Source organism: Poeciliopsis prolifica, unplaced genomic scaffold (assembly GCF_027474105.1).
Source record: "Poeciliopsis prolifica strain line A6 unplaced genomic scaffold, Auburn_PproV2 SCAFFOLD004, whole genome shotgun sequence".
Classification (NCBI taxonomy): Eukaryota; Metazoa; Chordata; class Actinopteri; order Cyprinodontiformes; family Poeciliidae; genus Poeciliopsis; species Poeciliopsis prolifica.
The window spans coordinates 1,387,867-1,402,926 of NW_026562379.1; the positions used below are offsets into that span (position 1 = coordinate 1,387,867).

General features: G+C 40.2%; 1 protein-coding gene across 1 annotated transcript; it reads left to right on the top strand.

The window, feature by feature from the left end:
* Nucleotides 1–3,935: 3,935 nt before the first annotated feature.
* On the top strand, nt 3,936–13,421 carry hepacama (hepatic and glial cell adhesion molecule a). The gene is made up of 7 exons (XM_055029068.1): nt 3,936–4,166; nt 6,522–6,869; nt 7,286–7,567; nt 9,441–9,531; nt 9,768–9,835; nt 10,907–10,977; nt 11,961–13,421. The coding sequence occupies exons 1-7, from the start codon at nt 4,064–4,066 to the stop codon at nt 12,333–12,335; spliced, it is 1,338 nt and encodes a 445-aa protein (XP_054885043.1). The 5' UTR covers nt 3,936–4,063; the 3' UTR covers nt 12,336–13,421.
* The last annotated feature ends 1,639 nt before the right edge of the window (nt 13,422–15,060 follow it).

The window sequence follows — 15,060 nt, forward strand, 5'->3', positions numbered from 1 at the left end:
GGAATCATGAAAACTACCAGCTGTGAACAGCAGAAATATGGACTTGTTTTTAAGGGCGGCCAGAAAACACCTATAAGAGGCTCTGTTTGCAATTTGCCAAAAGCCGTGTTGGTGCAACACCAGAAGTGTCTCTGGTCAGAGCTGAACCCAAAGGACAAGGGACATTTTAGGTTTACATTCCAAACTCAATGCGGGAACACGCCAGCTCCACGTTGTAACATGGTGGTAGCAGCGTCGTGATGTGTGAATGCACTCTTCTGAGAGTACCAGTAAGAAAAAGTTTATGTGAAGATAGATGGGAGTCTTATAATTGAAGATATAATAAATTTCACATTGATCCAGAACTATGATGGATAGCATGTTCATATCTAAGAATGGCCTAGTCAAAGTCAAGACCTGAAAAACTCCTATTTTATTGAGCATCCTGATCTATTTGTACAAGAATGAATGTTGAAGTTTGAACAGGTGGTTTGGGAAAAATATCGACATAGGTGAGTAAGTGCAGATGCATGCCACACTTTTCAGATTTGTACTCGTAGAAAAAAAAAGTTTTGAATGTCATGTATCCCTATCCTTCCCAGTTGCTTTCTACTTTGTGCTTTTCTGATATTATAAGGTTGTGGCGCAACCGATGTGGAAAAAGGTCAAGCGGTATAAATAACTGCGCAAGGAGCCGTTTTCAATAATAGACGACTTATTGCAATAAGGCCGGCTAACCCACCGAAGAGTACCTCCATTTCTCTGTATCTGCCGAGGCAGTCTTGTTCACTTTATGAGAAACAGGATAGTGCATCTTCAGTCTCCCTGTGCACCCACTCAGCCCACCCACACACATCTGAGCCACGCAGCGCACTGCACAAACCCGGGCTGCACATGCTTCCTCACACAGGAAGAACACAGCCCATACTTTAACATGCTCATCAACACTCGAGTCACTCATTCCCACGTCTCTCATCCGCGCACACTGACACACACACTGACACACGTACGCAACTGATGGGCTGTGTCACCAGCTGTAGAGATAGGACAGCCGACGTCTCGTTAGAAGTGGTTTGGCAATGGCAGAGTGCAAACACTTCCTTCTCAGGCTGACATTACTTCTCCTCCTCCTCCTCAATCTCATAAACATCCTCTACGGGTTTTATTTGGACCTATTCTTTTCTCCTACTCAGTCCCAGAGGTGCCATGGCCACGTTCTGCTGTCTCTTTAATGACTGTGGGTGAACAATCAATATTATGCACACCTCCAAACATAGCACAACACCCACTTTGCACTGTAGATTGAAATCTGACAGTGAAGAGAAAGGCATAGTTTAAGGGGGGGGGGGGAACTGTCAGCCTGGAAAACGTGATTGCTGTGAAACTGAAAGGAGGACTTAGTGAAACAGATGGTAGCCTTAAACATCTCTAGAAATTTTATGTAGCTGAAGCTGGACTATTTCAGGAGTAAAAAATAGGAAAGCTCTGCTTGGCTGGCTTGTTCTACTTCTTAGACAGCTTGTCAGTGGAAAAAAGATACCCAGTCTCCTGGGTGATAATTAGAAATGAATAAACCAGGACATAAACAGCAGGGGGCGCAATTATATTATTTCCAGTGGTTATCACACTGGCCCACCATCTTATATATCCCTGTTTTGTTTTTGTTTTTTTAATTATTTTTAGCAAAATTACACAATTTAGCAGGAAGTTACAGGAAAGACATAAATCAACCTTAAAGTGGCAGTACACAAACTACTCCTGATCACTGTCATTCACATAGTTCAAAAAGAAACAAGACACAAAATATAAAGATGCATCAAGTAATGACCACGAATAGCAAAACTGTCTTCATTGTGTCGCTTCACAGGAAAATCTATGCACTGGATAATGTTCCTAGACGTTTAGAAGATCAGTCAGATTTGTAGGGACACACTTTTTCACAACCATATGTTCATCAGGAAGAAAAAATGTTGCCAACTTCTTCTTTTTCTTTGCTTGCTTTTTCCACGAATAAATGTCAAAGGGAAAAAAAAGCGTGGCTGAGAAATGTCATATGGATTTCCACACTGAAGAGGAAACGTGCCAAACCTACTTTGTGTGTATTTGGGTTGATGACATCACAGAACAAGAATCCAGAACTTTAACTGATGCGAATATACTTACATTTCTGTGTGAATCTTTACTTGAGACTTAAAGAATATCTTTCTTTCTGATCCACAAGCAATGAGATTGTTTCCCTTTTCTTCCTTCTCATATTAACAGCGAAGACGCCATTGTAATGTTTACCAATTGCAATGGCGTGGGCAGACATAAAACTCGGGACTTGGAAAAAATTCTTAATGCAACACATTTACCAGGTTGCTTTTTACAGCAATTTGACTTTAAATAATCACTAAAGATCTTAGACAAAAAAATAAAAAATAAAATCCAGTTTTTACAGAGTGAGCCTTGGTTTCTTCCCAAAAATGCTTCCACATGTTTTTTGATTGCCATACATGTCAAAGAATTTTGAAAAATAAACCTAAGTAGGAGGAAAAATAAAAAATATTTTGAAAAACAACCTTGACATATTCAAACGTGAGATCTGGATGGAGTTGGGTTAATTTTACAAAAACGTCTGGCGAATAACTTTAGTGAGAACAACAATGGCTTCAGTCATGAAACTTTAAGCTAAAACTGTCTGAATCTCTCAGTCTGTTTCCCTTTCGTGTCTGAGAAGAAGCGTCCCACTTGACTCAGAGACCATTAGAGGATGAGGGGAGTGGCGAGGTCTGCTTTCGAGCGAGAGGTTTGACTTTGACGGCACGGTGCACAGGGGGCTGAACGTTTGGGTGACTAAATCAGTAGCTGCTCCCACAGTCCTGCAGCTCTTTGTCAGAGTGGGAATCACGGTTTTAATCTGGAGTTTGTTGGAAACAAACTCCAGATTAAAAGAGAGCGTCTGGAAGAGATAGATCACTTATAATGGCTGCTGCTGACTCATCAGACCACATGCAAAGACTTATATATCTGGAATGAAATAAATCAACAAACTAAAAAACGAAAAAAAAGAAAAAAAAAGATCTGGTAGTGGGCAAAAGATGTGCTAAAGTCTTTCAATTAAGGTTGTCTGCCTCATCTGTTGCTTCTTAGGTCTTTTTTTCCAGCAGTGCATTTGATGTTCATGGCCCAGGCTGTTCTTTTGATGCATCCTCCTCCCCACTGCTCACTTTGTTTCTCAAATGAGAGGTTGCTGTCTTAATGCAGCCTCGACTCCACCTAGAGGACAAAGTAAGTATCAACTCATTGTTTATCACGATAAGGTAATATGCTGCTCATTTTGTCATAAAATAAATAAACAGGCGCAGCACCTTGCAAAAGTATGCGTCCCCTTTGAACTTTTCACATATGTGAAAAGTTCAAAGGGGACGCAACCAAAGAATTTATGGTTTTCAAAGTCACTTTCATCGAAAAAGAATCTAAAAGATGTTGTTTCTTGTTTTAACTCGGGATTCAAAATCCCTGACCAAAGACTTCATAGAACCAGCTTTCACTGCAGTCACAGTAGAAAGTCTCCTTTCTACTGATTTACTTTCTTTATTTAACTGCATGTTTACATACAGTGTGCTTAATGCTGTGAATAAGCACAGAACAGTGAGACAAAAGCAGCCAAAAAAGTCACTTTGTGTGTTTCTTTAAGAGTTGCTGATTTCTTTGAGCCCAGTCACAAAGCAAACACATTAACATTTAATTCTGTTTGTAGATTATAGCTTCAAAAGCTAACAGACACAACAAGGCCTGTTTAAAACACGTTTTCCTTTCATCCCCTACTTTTAAAGATCAAAGTGAGGAAGAAAAGAAGGGCTGATCTACTCCAACCACACTGTCTCTGTGTCACATGAACACACACACACATACACGCGCACACACAGTTGGCTGTTGTTGGCTGCGAGTGGGGTGCTGTGGGGAGAGTGGGGCTCAGTGTGACCAGGCAGAGGCCAGCGTCGCAGGCAGGCAGTGGAGAGAGTGCTGTGCCGCAGAGACGTGCCCGGGGTGGATAAACCATGCTCACTGAGCGGGAGAAACACTCTGCCCAGGACACAAGATGAAGGTAGAGAGGAAGCCCTCCTCCAAATTCAGCAACTTCAGGGACATTCCTCCACTGCTGACGCTCCTCAGCCTCTACCTCCTCCTCGTCCTCTTCACGGGTAGGTACCGATATTTGCCGTCCAATCAAGAAAGTTGACCAAACTTAACAGAACATTTTGAACAGTTTGTCACCTGGGAAACACGAAGAGTGTTAACTAGTTCTTTTTTTTTTATCCCTGACATCATTCTTTAAATGGAAATAAGCGAAAGGTTAAATGAGTCTAAGAGATTTCGCCTTTTGTGTTCATATGCTTTGTCTCTGAATGGGTTTGCTGAGTTCCCACTTTGTGCCCAAAGGGAACTTGAAGAGGCCATTAAGAGAGTATATGAAGAAGACAATACGAGGTCAAGAGGGATGATTAAGAACAGTTCATATTTTTAAGCTCTCATTCCTGACGACCAACCGAGAAAAATAAATTTGACAACAGTACCATGGGCCCAGTTAACCCAAGCAGGCCACATTTGGTCAGAATCACTGGATCCTGTGTCTATCTCCAGCTTCACCCCTGACAAAGAATTTCTCTCTGTAAGCCTCTCTCTCTCTCTCTCTCTGTCTCTGTCTCTCTCTCTCTCTCTTTCTCCTCTCCCTTTTCAAGGGAGGAAACTCGTTGCAACAATCGTGCCCTTTGTGTTATTGCCTTGGCAGCTCTTGTCAAGGGGACCAAACGGTTACCACAGCAATGAGGCGATGCCCTGCTAACTGCTTCTCTGTAAAAGAGCGTTGCAGACTCTCCGTCTCTTACAGACTGATCTCTCCATCACTGGAGCCGAACAGTAGGATGCCCTCCATCAGGCTCACAGCCAATGTTTGGACCTCCATGTGTCCAGCTACGGCTGAGTTATAGCTACCTCCACTGTGAACCTAATGGCTTTGCTTTGTTTGGTTTCCCAGACAGGGCTCCACTGTAAAGGTAAAATGTGACTTACAATATAAAGCCTTGTCCCCATAAGCCCCTAGGAGGTGGGCAATAACAGGGGAACACAAATCAAAATTAGTACAAGGCTTGTTCTCTCTCTCTCTGAGAGGTCATGAGAAATTCCAGCAGTGAGTTTCTGGGAAGCAGATTAGCGATTGAGATGTAAAGGATCCAATAAACACAGGCATGCGTGTCATCAAATCAGTCTCTGGAGCACTTTGCTTCACTCACTGAAGAGGAAGTTGTAATAATCAAAAAAGAGAAGTCTTCTAAAAAGTTTCACATCTTTTTCAATGGCATGCCCCCGCACCCCTGCATAACCTTTTCATCCTCTGATTTTTGAATTATTTGTTTCTAACACCACTCACGTTGGCCACCTTCCAAAATGCTGAAAAAGAAAAAAAAGTTGTTCATGATACGAGAGGTCAACTAATTAGTTCGTGGCAGTTGCTCATCGTCGTAGGTGTGCCAAACTTGCCACGAGGCTAGAAATCTGTAGATGACTTGCTGTCGATAACAACACAGAAACTGAACAGCGAACGACTCTTTCAAATAGTGTGGGGGCATGCACCATCAGCAGCTATCTTTAGACTGCATGTTGGACTTTGCAGATCAGCTCCAGGGTCTATAATGCAATATGACACACTGAAATCAAGCAGGGGATAACAGAAAGGGATAATATTTCAGAAAAATAAGTGATTCTGTCTGATCATAATTTTTTCCTCTGCTGCACAGCATTTCCCCAACCATTCACAGCTGGTTTTTGTGCAACTCATCAACAAGTGACAGATAAAGCCTGTGACTCTGGAGGAGCTGTGGAAACCCATAGCTCACATGGCGCCGTGGTGATTTGCTTCCTCTGCAGAGACAGGCAGGCTTGTCATGCATCACAGGATCATGGACATAGCTAAATGCAGCGCAATCCTGAAGCAAAACTGATTTATTTTGTGAAGAATAGCTGAAAGCTCACATTCCTGCAGGATGATGATCATAAAAATTTCAGCCATGTTGGCAATGAAATGGTGTAGTTCCAACAATGTTCATTTTTTAACTATTATTTCACTGAGAATCCGCAACCACATTTTGAAAACTGTTATGAAAGACATTGTCCATTCGATCTGAACAGTTTCAGCCATTTTGTAACCCAAAACTTTCAGTCACTAAATAAATAAAAGACAAATCTCAAAACATCTGCAGCAGTGGCCGCATAAAAATGATTCAGCAAAGTGTTGATTTAATGAAACTTAACACAATGCAAACACACATCACACTTTTTTGAATTTTATGAGTAAAATGAAAAAGGTTTACTTTCCCCCCTCTTCACAATTAAGCACCATGTTTCGATTGCCTGTCACATAAGATGCCAATAAAATGAACAACTTTGTGGCCTTGTTGTGAAAAAGAAATATTTAAGGAGTGAACGAGGTCTGAAAACTCTGTCAACTGCACATTTTTTTCACCAGTTCTTGACCTCACCACTGTCTCTCTGCCCTCCAGGTGAGACACTTGGCGTGAACGTGACCAGCCAGACCCAAGTGGTGAGGGGCACGGTGGGCAGAGAGGCCCTCTTGTCGGTCAGCTACTCCAGCAGCACCACTGACAAGCCTGTCATCAAGTGGCAGGTCAAGAAGGACAAAGTAAAGCCCGTCACCATCGTTCAGTCAATCGGCACAGAGGTCATCGGAAACCTGAGGCCTGAGTATCGCCACCGAATCCAGGTGTTCGAGAATGGCTCCCTGCTGCTCCACAACCTGCAGCTGTCAGATGAAGGAACGTACGCGGTTGAAATCTCCATTACAGACGACACGTTCACTGGAGAGCACTACATTGAGCTGACTGTGGATGGTATTCAGACCAACTTTTGTGCACCACGTTGGTTTTAAATAAATACCATGCTACTTATTTTTAAATAATATATTTATGTGTATGAAAAACACAGTGTGATTGCGATATGGGCTTATGGGCTGTGTTAGTGAGTTTTCTATCATAGGAAATTCTCTCTCAAACCTTTTATACAAGTGCAGCTCAAAACAAAATATCGTAAAAAAAATGAACATGTTTTGTCACTTATTTTACACAGTGAAATAGATTAGTTGATCTCGATAATATGGACTATATTTTACATTCCCTGTGAGACACAATCATCAAAATTGCAAGAAATGCAGGCTTGAAATACTTAAGTGACTAAAAGTATAGAAGTGTTTCACCATGTTCTGCGTCTTTGTGCCGTACTTGTACTTTGGTCCTGTTATCCTCCTCAGTTCCTGTGTCAAAACCTTACATCCAGATGATGGCTTCTTCCGTCCTGGAGTACAGCGAGCATTTCCACCTCCACTGCTCCCACGATAACGGCACAAAGCCCACATACAGTTGGCTGAAAGGAGGGAAGGTGCTGACCAATGACTCACGCCTTCTGCTTTCACACGACCAGAAGGTGTTGACCATCTCACGCGTCCTGATGTCCGATGACGACGTCTATGCCTGCACTGTGGAGAACCCCATCAGCAGCATGAAGAGCGTCCCTGTTCGGCTCACCGTCTACAGTAGGTGACTTGTTACTCTGCCAGAAGCTTTTCTAACTCAAGATCATGAGAGGAAGGAGATGATGGGCAAGCAAAACCTGTTGGGTAATTTGTCCTAAATGCATCAAAGTCTTTCCTCAAAACATTTTTTTCAGCTCTCAAAAATTTAAGGTGAAAATATCTGAAATATTGTGCTTGAGTACAGAACCAGTGAACAACAAACATTGATTTATGTACAATTTGTTTTAATTTCTTATACTGGTCTTGATCAATAGGCTTTTTCAACTTGTTTTAAAGTTTTCCTCTGACTTGTGACTGGTTTTTGACTAATTTTCTTTACAGTCTTCGTGTCTGCTTTTGACAACATAAAATAAAATCAGAATGAATAAATGTGAGACAGAAGACATAAACAAATACTAAGAAACGAAAATGTGACATGAATGAAAAACAGGCTTTTGGAAACGGCCATTGCTACTAGATGACAGTTTTGCTGAAATCCCTCAAACATTTCACAATGTATTTGTTCCCATAAACGTAAATCTGCCCATTCACATATCAGGGATAATAAGTTTAACTTTTCAAGATATTTCAAGCTTAACACTGTCAATGTTGTTCACAGTAACAAATTGTAGTATTTCTCAGGAGAGACTAATTGCTGGTTGGACATTATTTTTACAAATTACTTTCAACAACAAAATTGATCAGAATCAATGTTTGACTCTCCCTGGTTCAGTTAAATGGAAAATCCCAGATGCATAAATGAATTGAAGCGAGACGGCAGCTTTTGTGTTTTTATTTTATTTTATTTTATTTTTATGAAGAGTATATTAATCACTTAATTTGAAGGGGTTTATAGAAACAGCTGCATGACAAAATTTAAGATTTTAAAGCAAATTGAACAAGTTCTGCATAACTCTGAGCTTTCATGAGATTTTTTTTTTTTTTTTTTTTTGCAAACTGGCTGTGGAAATAATAAATAAATGTTTACTTTAAGGGTGTTTTCTAAATGTTGGCTCATTATCTTCTAGCTAAAACCAGAAGCACTTGTGGATGATCACAACTTAGGAATGATTTTGAGTTAAATAGCATATTGATATTTAGACTTCATATTTTTATATTAACTTAAGCAAAGGTTGTACATTTTAAATCCCTTGAGTTCGGAAGCCTTTTATCATCTCTGAATTTAAATAAAGAATTAAATAACATGCATGACTGAGTGGAAAAGCAGCAGAAGTTCAAGGAAAGTCTTTGTAAAACTCACAGAGATCTGAAAGAAAGGCTTAAGCTCACCTTACTCTACAGAAGCAAACCACACAAAAATGAAGTGTGTCTCAGGACTTTCAGTACTTTGTTCACAGCCCGTTCATTTTCAGGGGCCCATCAGAGCAATTATCAACTCACGGCAGCCAGTACACAGGCATGCTGGCCTCCCTAACAATGTTGTTGACGACCAGTGCAAATCCGGGCTGTGATCGTAAGGGCGATGCCTCAGAGCGGCTGTTATGGGGCGCCAGGGCAGGACTGCGAACCAGGCTGGGAGAGATGGGCGTGTGGGCGTCTCATCCAATGAATGAAGAGTTATTTGTGAGGAGGGAGACGGAAAAGGAGGCAGGTGGGGGAGAGCGCTCTGCCTCAGTGAGCCTCAGTAATTCTGACTTCATTATTGCTGTACTGTTATGTGACGCATGAGCAGATTGCTACAGGCCCTCCGACATGCTCCACACTTCCTCTGCATGCATGGCAGCGCCACACAAAATCTCAGAGTGACTCCCCTTTCAGCTTTGATTACAGCAGCAACAGTGCTTTTAAAAGGCAGAACTTTAATTATTCTTTCATTAATGCCTTTCTTTCTATGTTTTCTTTTTTTTTTTCCCTGTCTACCACTCTGGTTTAGGACGGAGCTCGTTATACATCATCCTGTCCACCGGGGGCATATTCCTCCTAATCACCCTGGTGACAGTGTGTGCTTGCTGGAAACCTTCCAAGTAGGAGCTGTTCTTTTATCTCTCCCCCCTTCTTTTCCAACATTTTTCCTCTCAGCCTGTTTTTCCCCTCTACTCTGAGAGGCTTTGATAAAGCAAACAATAATGTGACAAGAATTTCAAGTAGCTTAGCTGTGAAGTGGGAGGGGGGAAAAAAGCCATAGTATTTGCTGTGTCTGAGTTTATCAGAAAGTTTTGTTTTTTAGCATGAGTGGATGTTTCTTTGGTGTTTGTTGCAGAAAGAAGCATCGACCTGTTCCCCAAAGAGCTCCTCTCTACATGGAGCAAAGCGAAAATGGACATGATGGTGAGAAACAGTTTAACTTTAGCCTTTTTTAAGCTGTGAGGAGGATTTAAATCATGTTATTCTGGATTTGGGAATAGGTTTGATCCAAGCATCAATAACCAGTCAGTGTAATCCCAACTCCTTGTAGACTAGAGTCTATATTAGTTAAACAGTGAGTCCTCCTTTCACAGTTTACTGCTGGTGGTGAGTATTTAACAGATAACAAAGGTCTTAGTAGAAGTACTCTGCTGCCATCTACTGGTTGTTGTTAAGCCCAGTTATTCTTGAATTGGCTTGCAAGGTAAATATGTACGTGTTGTTGGTGCTATATTCTGCTCTGTTTTCACATATCTTAAAACTGAAGACGTATTTTATATTCTGGTAAATAAATTCAGGAAATAAATACCATATCTAAAATGAGAAGAGTGCAAATCAAACATTTGTGACCACTATCCAATCTCCAGTGTTTGTAAAGTTTTGTCCTCCTGAAACCGACTTACAGATATAATTCAACAGAATTCAAAATATAATCCTTGTTACTATAAATGGTTATGATTTATTCATACAAGTGACAGAAACAAAGTTGAACTACTAACACAATTTAAGCTTGTGTTAGCATTCAGCACAATGAGCTCAGTCAGGAGCTACAAACATGACTTTGTGTCGTGTCTTCTCTGGAACGTCGACACGTACTTTGACTTGGATATTTAGAAAAACGCTGCCAACATTTCCAAATCCTGTATGTTCCCAAAAGTATAAAATAAGAAAACTTTATCGTGACATGTTTCACCTTGCTGCAAAGAACTAGTTTGCCAAGTCCACAAAACCTCCTCAAGGTGTGAACTGAAGTTCATTTTCTAGCTCATCAAGTTGGGTATGAAGCTGCCTTGTTTGGAAAACCTGAACACAGGCAGGGATGCAAGAGGAAGGTCAAAGTCCTGACTCCCAAAACTACTAAAAGTACAGATCCTAAATGCTCATGATAAACTACAGTCCTGGACACAACGGCAGAAACGACCAGAACTACTAAAACACCAAATAACAGCATTTCTTGATTCTGCCTAAGTCATGTAACAGGATTGTCTTTTGCAGTTGATGTGGTGCCGAAGCCAACTACGCTTGGCCGAAGGAGCCCCATGACTCTTTATGTTCTCAACGAAGATGTAAGTCACTCATTTATTTACAAGACCTCTATTTAGTCTCCATGTTGTCTCTTTGAGACTGAACATGACTAAAAGCATAAAGCAAAAGCTAAGCGTGCCCACAAGCACAGTGGTAGCATCCTGTTGAGTTAAAAATGTACATTTATAATGTATAACCCATAAAGTGCTGCGTATTTCTACTCATTGTTTTTTCAAGAGATGTGCAAGTTTTTTTTTTTTTGTAACTTTTGACTTAAAAGAAGAATTACATAAAGAACTTTAATTGTCAGATTGTTCAGACATTCTTTGAAAAAACAGCAATAGGATCAAACCGAGTCCATCCATCCATCCATTTTCTGGTCACCCTTCTCCTTAACGGGGTCGGGAGGTGCTGGTGCCTCTCCAGCTTCGTTCTGGGCAAGAGGCGGAGTAATCCTGGACAGGTCGCCAGGGCAACACAGAGACAAACAGGACAAACAACCGTGCACACACACTCACCTAGGGAGAATTTGGAAAGACCAATTAACCTGACAGTCAGGTTTTTGGACTGTGGGAGGAAGCCGGAGAACCCGGAGAGAACCCACGCATGCAAAGAGAGAACATGCAAACTCTATGCAGAAAGAAATCGAACCCAGGACCTTCTTGCTGCAAGGCAACGGTGCTACCAACTGCACCACTGTGCACTTATGTGCCACTTATGACTAAGTCATAAGAAGAAAATTAGGACTAAATTTGTTTAGTAAAAGTTTTAATCTGAACTATTTTAACTGTTTGTTTTTTTCACATTAGACCACTTTGGGATTTTACAAGATGAACAAACACGAAGTGACAAAATGTTAAGCTGAAGGGAAAAGACGAATGGTTTTTATTTTTTTTATAACAATCTGAAAATGTTATTTTGTATTTAGTCCCGTGCTGATAAATAGAATAGAATAGAATATGCAAAAGATTTAAATTTTAACCGAATAATTTGAGTTGTATGTTTTTTTCTTTTATTATTTCAGGAGACTCTGGAGCATCTGGAAGAATCCTCTGGCAACACTGCTGTCCAATCAGAAATTAATATCCCTGCCACCTATGTTCCAGTCCTCCCCCCGACCACCAACAGAACTGAACGACCGATCTGGTCCACGCCCCGCCGGTACCCCCGCAGCCCGTCTCCGCTGGCACAGCCTCTCCCTCAGCCCCTCCCCGCTCCCCTGCTACGTCCTGTCTGCTCTCCGGCTCGCTCCCCGGCGAGCTCTCCGGGGTCCTCTCCCCGCAGTTTCAGCCCGGTGAGGAGGGTCCGTCCTCCAGTGGGCATCCCAGTCAGCCACCTGCCTGTGGAGGCAGAGTGCACAGACCCCAGCGATCAGACTCTCAACTCCTCACAGCACTGACAGCCGTATGGAAAATAGTTTTCACCCTGAGATATGTGAAATGCATGTTTAGTTTGGGTCCCACGTTCTAGGTTAACAATTTTTTCCTAGTGTTGGTATTTATGATGCACTTCTTTATGGCTATGCATAAAAAAATTTAGATCCTCTCCTAAGTACGGTTCAGTGTTCTGGTATATGCAGATCTATTTGTTTTAATATTGTGAGTTTTCGAATTAGAAAAAAATATAATAAAACACAAAACAAAGTCCCAGCCATATTTATCAGCATTCGTAAAAAAGCCTGATACTGAATTTGAATTTTATTGATGCATTTTCGTCTCGCATTAAGTGTAATTATTCAGTCAGGAAAATAAATCCCATGTTGCAATATAATTGTTTCAATCAAACATATTCATCAGGCATCTCTGCTGTTGGTCTCATCTAATGGGATGTGAATAGATCAGAGCATACATAAAGAGGGATATTTATCTCATCCTTTTTGCACATCACCCAGAATCCTGAACTGTCTTTATCACCTCATAGATTTTAAGTTCTCCAGATGTTTTATTTAATACATTAAATGTGATGCCATTCACTCTAGTAAAGTTCTCAGGGGCTATGGAAGAAAAACAGTCCCACACCATCACAGATCCTCCACCATACATAACAGTGGGGTGTTTTTCTACTACTTCTTTCTTCACGATTCTCCAAGTATAAATAAACTCCCCAGTTAGATTTATTTTAGGACAGTTGTTTGAGTTGGCACTGGTGATTTTGTCAACAATTGCTTGTTAAGATATTTTCTAGCTCTGAATAAGTACACCCATATCAAAGGTCAATTAAAAAAATAAATCTGAGTAAGCTCTGCAGAACAAAATAGTGTGCCACTAAATGAGGCATCCACACAAAATGTATATAAATCAATAGTTTTATGTTTTTTTTACTTATTTGCTCTTTGTGTTGTTTATTTTTCTTTCAAGACATTAAACACACGTTTTATCTTTTTTTCCCTCCACATTAGGTCACTTTATAACAAATATAAAAAGAATATTGTTATAGGTTGTATCTTCTCATGTACTTTGTGACAATAAATCCCGCAGCTCCTGCATGTTAAATCTCCTGTTTTATTTGCTGACGCCTATTTCAAATAATCAAACATATGACACAATGACATGTTTGTTAAAAACATCTTAAACTTTGGTTTGCCTTCTTTTCTTGATAAAGTTTAAAGTATTTTGGCTGGTTTGTAATGTTGCTGTAATACTTCTTCAGTCCACTAGGTGTCATCAAAACATTGCAACTGATTGGGCAACATTGCATTGTATCAACCTTTACATTTGATCCAAAAGGTATAACAAATGACATTTTGAGCAGGTTTTATCTGTCTTTATGTTTTTCAGTGGTTTAAATTGTTTTGTTCTCTAAATCTAATTTATGTACAAAAGTTGTGTGACTTGTGATATGGATGTCATATCCATAGTAGGATATGCAAATCTCAATGAGGAAAAAAAACTTGAATAAAGCGCAGTGCACAGAGGAAAGTACAGAAGAAGTAAAATAGAAATTAAACACAAAGGAGAGAATAAATTAACTCCGCAAAACTTTTCCACAAGTACTTGTTTAATTAAAGAAAAAGTAAAGAGTAAATGGCACAAGTAGCTTGTTTAGTGGCTTCATCTAGAAGAGACGCACAACTAAACACATAAACTCAGAGCAGGAAGTCCAGTTTATGTCTAATAGATGTCAATCAAGTTTATTCAGATTGAGACATGATTTGTTGTAGTGACAGTGTTATCTTTTAAGCTTTTGTTTTTTTCCCCACAAAAATGACAATAATTTGATAGCACTATATTGTTTTTACGTTACGATATAAATGATAAAAAAAAAAAAAAGAATGTGACCAAAAAAGAAAAACAGTAGAAATCCCGAAGAGGACAATTCCTCGCAGCTCTGTCTGTGTCAGCTGTGTTAAGAGGGAGTTCTGTAAACCAACTCTGTTGTAAATTGAGCTTTTGTCTTTAGCACTGTGGCCCCCGGGTCCTGTTGTGTGCATGTTTGTGCCTGTGAGTCCCTGCCGAGCAGTAGTGAGCAATAACACCAGCAGATTTTTTTCTGCCCTGAATAAACAGCCCAGTCGCACCTCAAAATAGTCAGTAGCAAGAAAAGTAAACTTGTTGGCTTGCCTCCAAAGGCTTGAAATCCGGTTCAAATACATGTGAAATACATTAAACACAGCAAATAACACTCTTCTGACATTTCATAGAAAATCTCTACGCTCCGGAATTGTGGAGCTAATTTTGACGTTTTTGATATTTGGTGCTTTCCAAGTTATCCATCCAAACAACATGCAGATGTTTTAAAGCATCTGCTTTCATTTTTGAAAAAATAAAAATAAAAAATTAGTCTAGGCGTGACCAATTTTCACACTACATTTCACATCTGTCTAAGTATGAAGTAGCACAAGTTTCATAACACTCAGGTTGCAATTTAAAGAGTCTGGATTCAAATGTGATTTTGAATGGGAATGCAGTATTATTAAACAGAATTATTTACCAACTGTGCTATTAAAAGCTCAATATCAAGACGATTTATCATGAGGTCATGTAGATTTATCTTGTAGGTCATGTAGTTGAACAAAGTGTTGTTTCTTGAGTGACTCAGTGCGACTCTGAGGTGCAACTGACAGATAACTTATTCTTTTAAGGCTCACAATGCTTGCTTGTTTGTGTTGCCTTGGGCGGTGAGAT

What these genes read in the sequence shown, in the direction of transcription:
- hepacama (XM_055029068.1), top strand. Translation starts at nt 4,064, where the DNA reads ATGAAGGTAGAGAGGAAGCCCTCCTCCAAATTCAGCAACTTCAGGGAC. An exon ending in AAGCGAAAATGGACATGATG is followed by an intron (nt 9,836 to 10,906) that starts GTGAGAAACAGT and finishes TGTCTTTTGCAG; the next exon opens with TTGATGTGGTGCCGAAGCCA. An exon ending in TTTATGTTCTCAACGAAGAT is followed by an intron (nt 10,978 to 11,960) that starts GTAAGTCACTCA and finishes TTATTATTTCAG; the next exon opens with GAGACTCTGGAGCATCTGGA.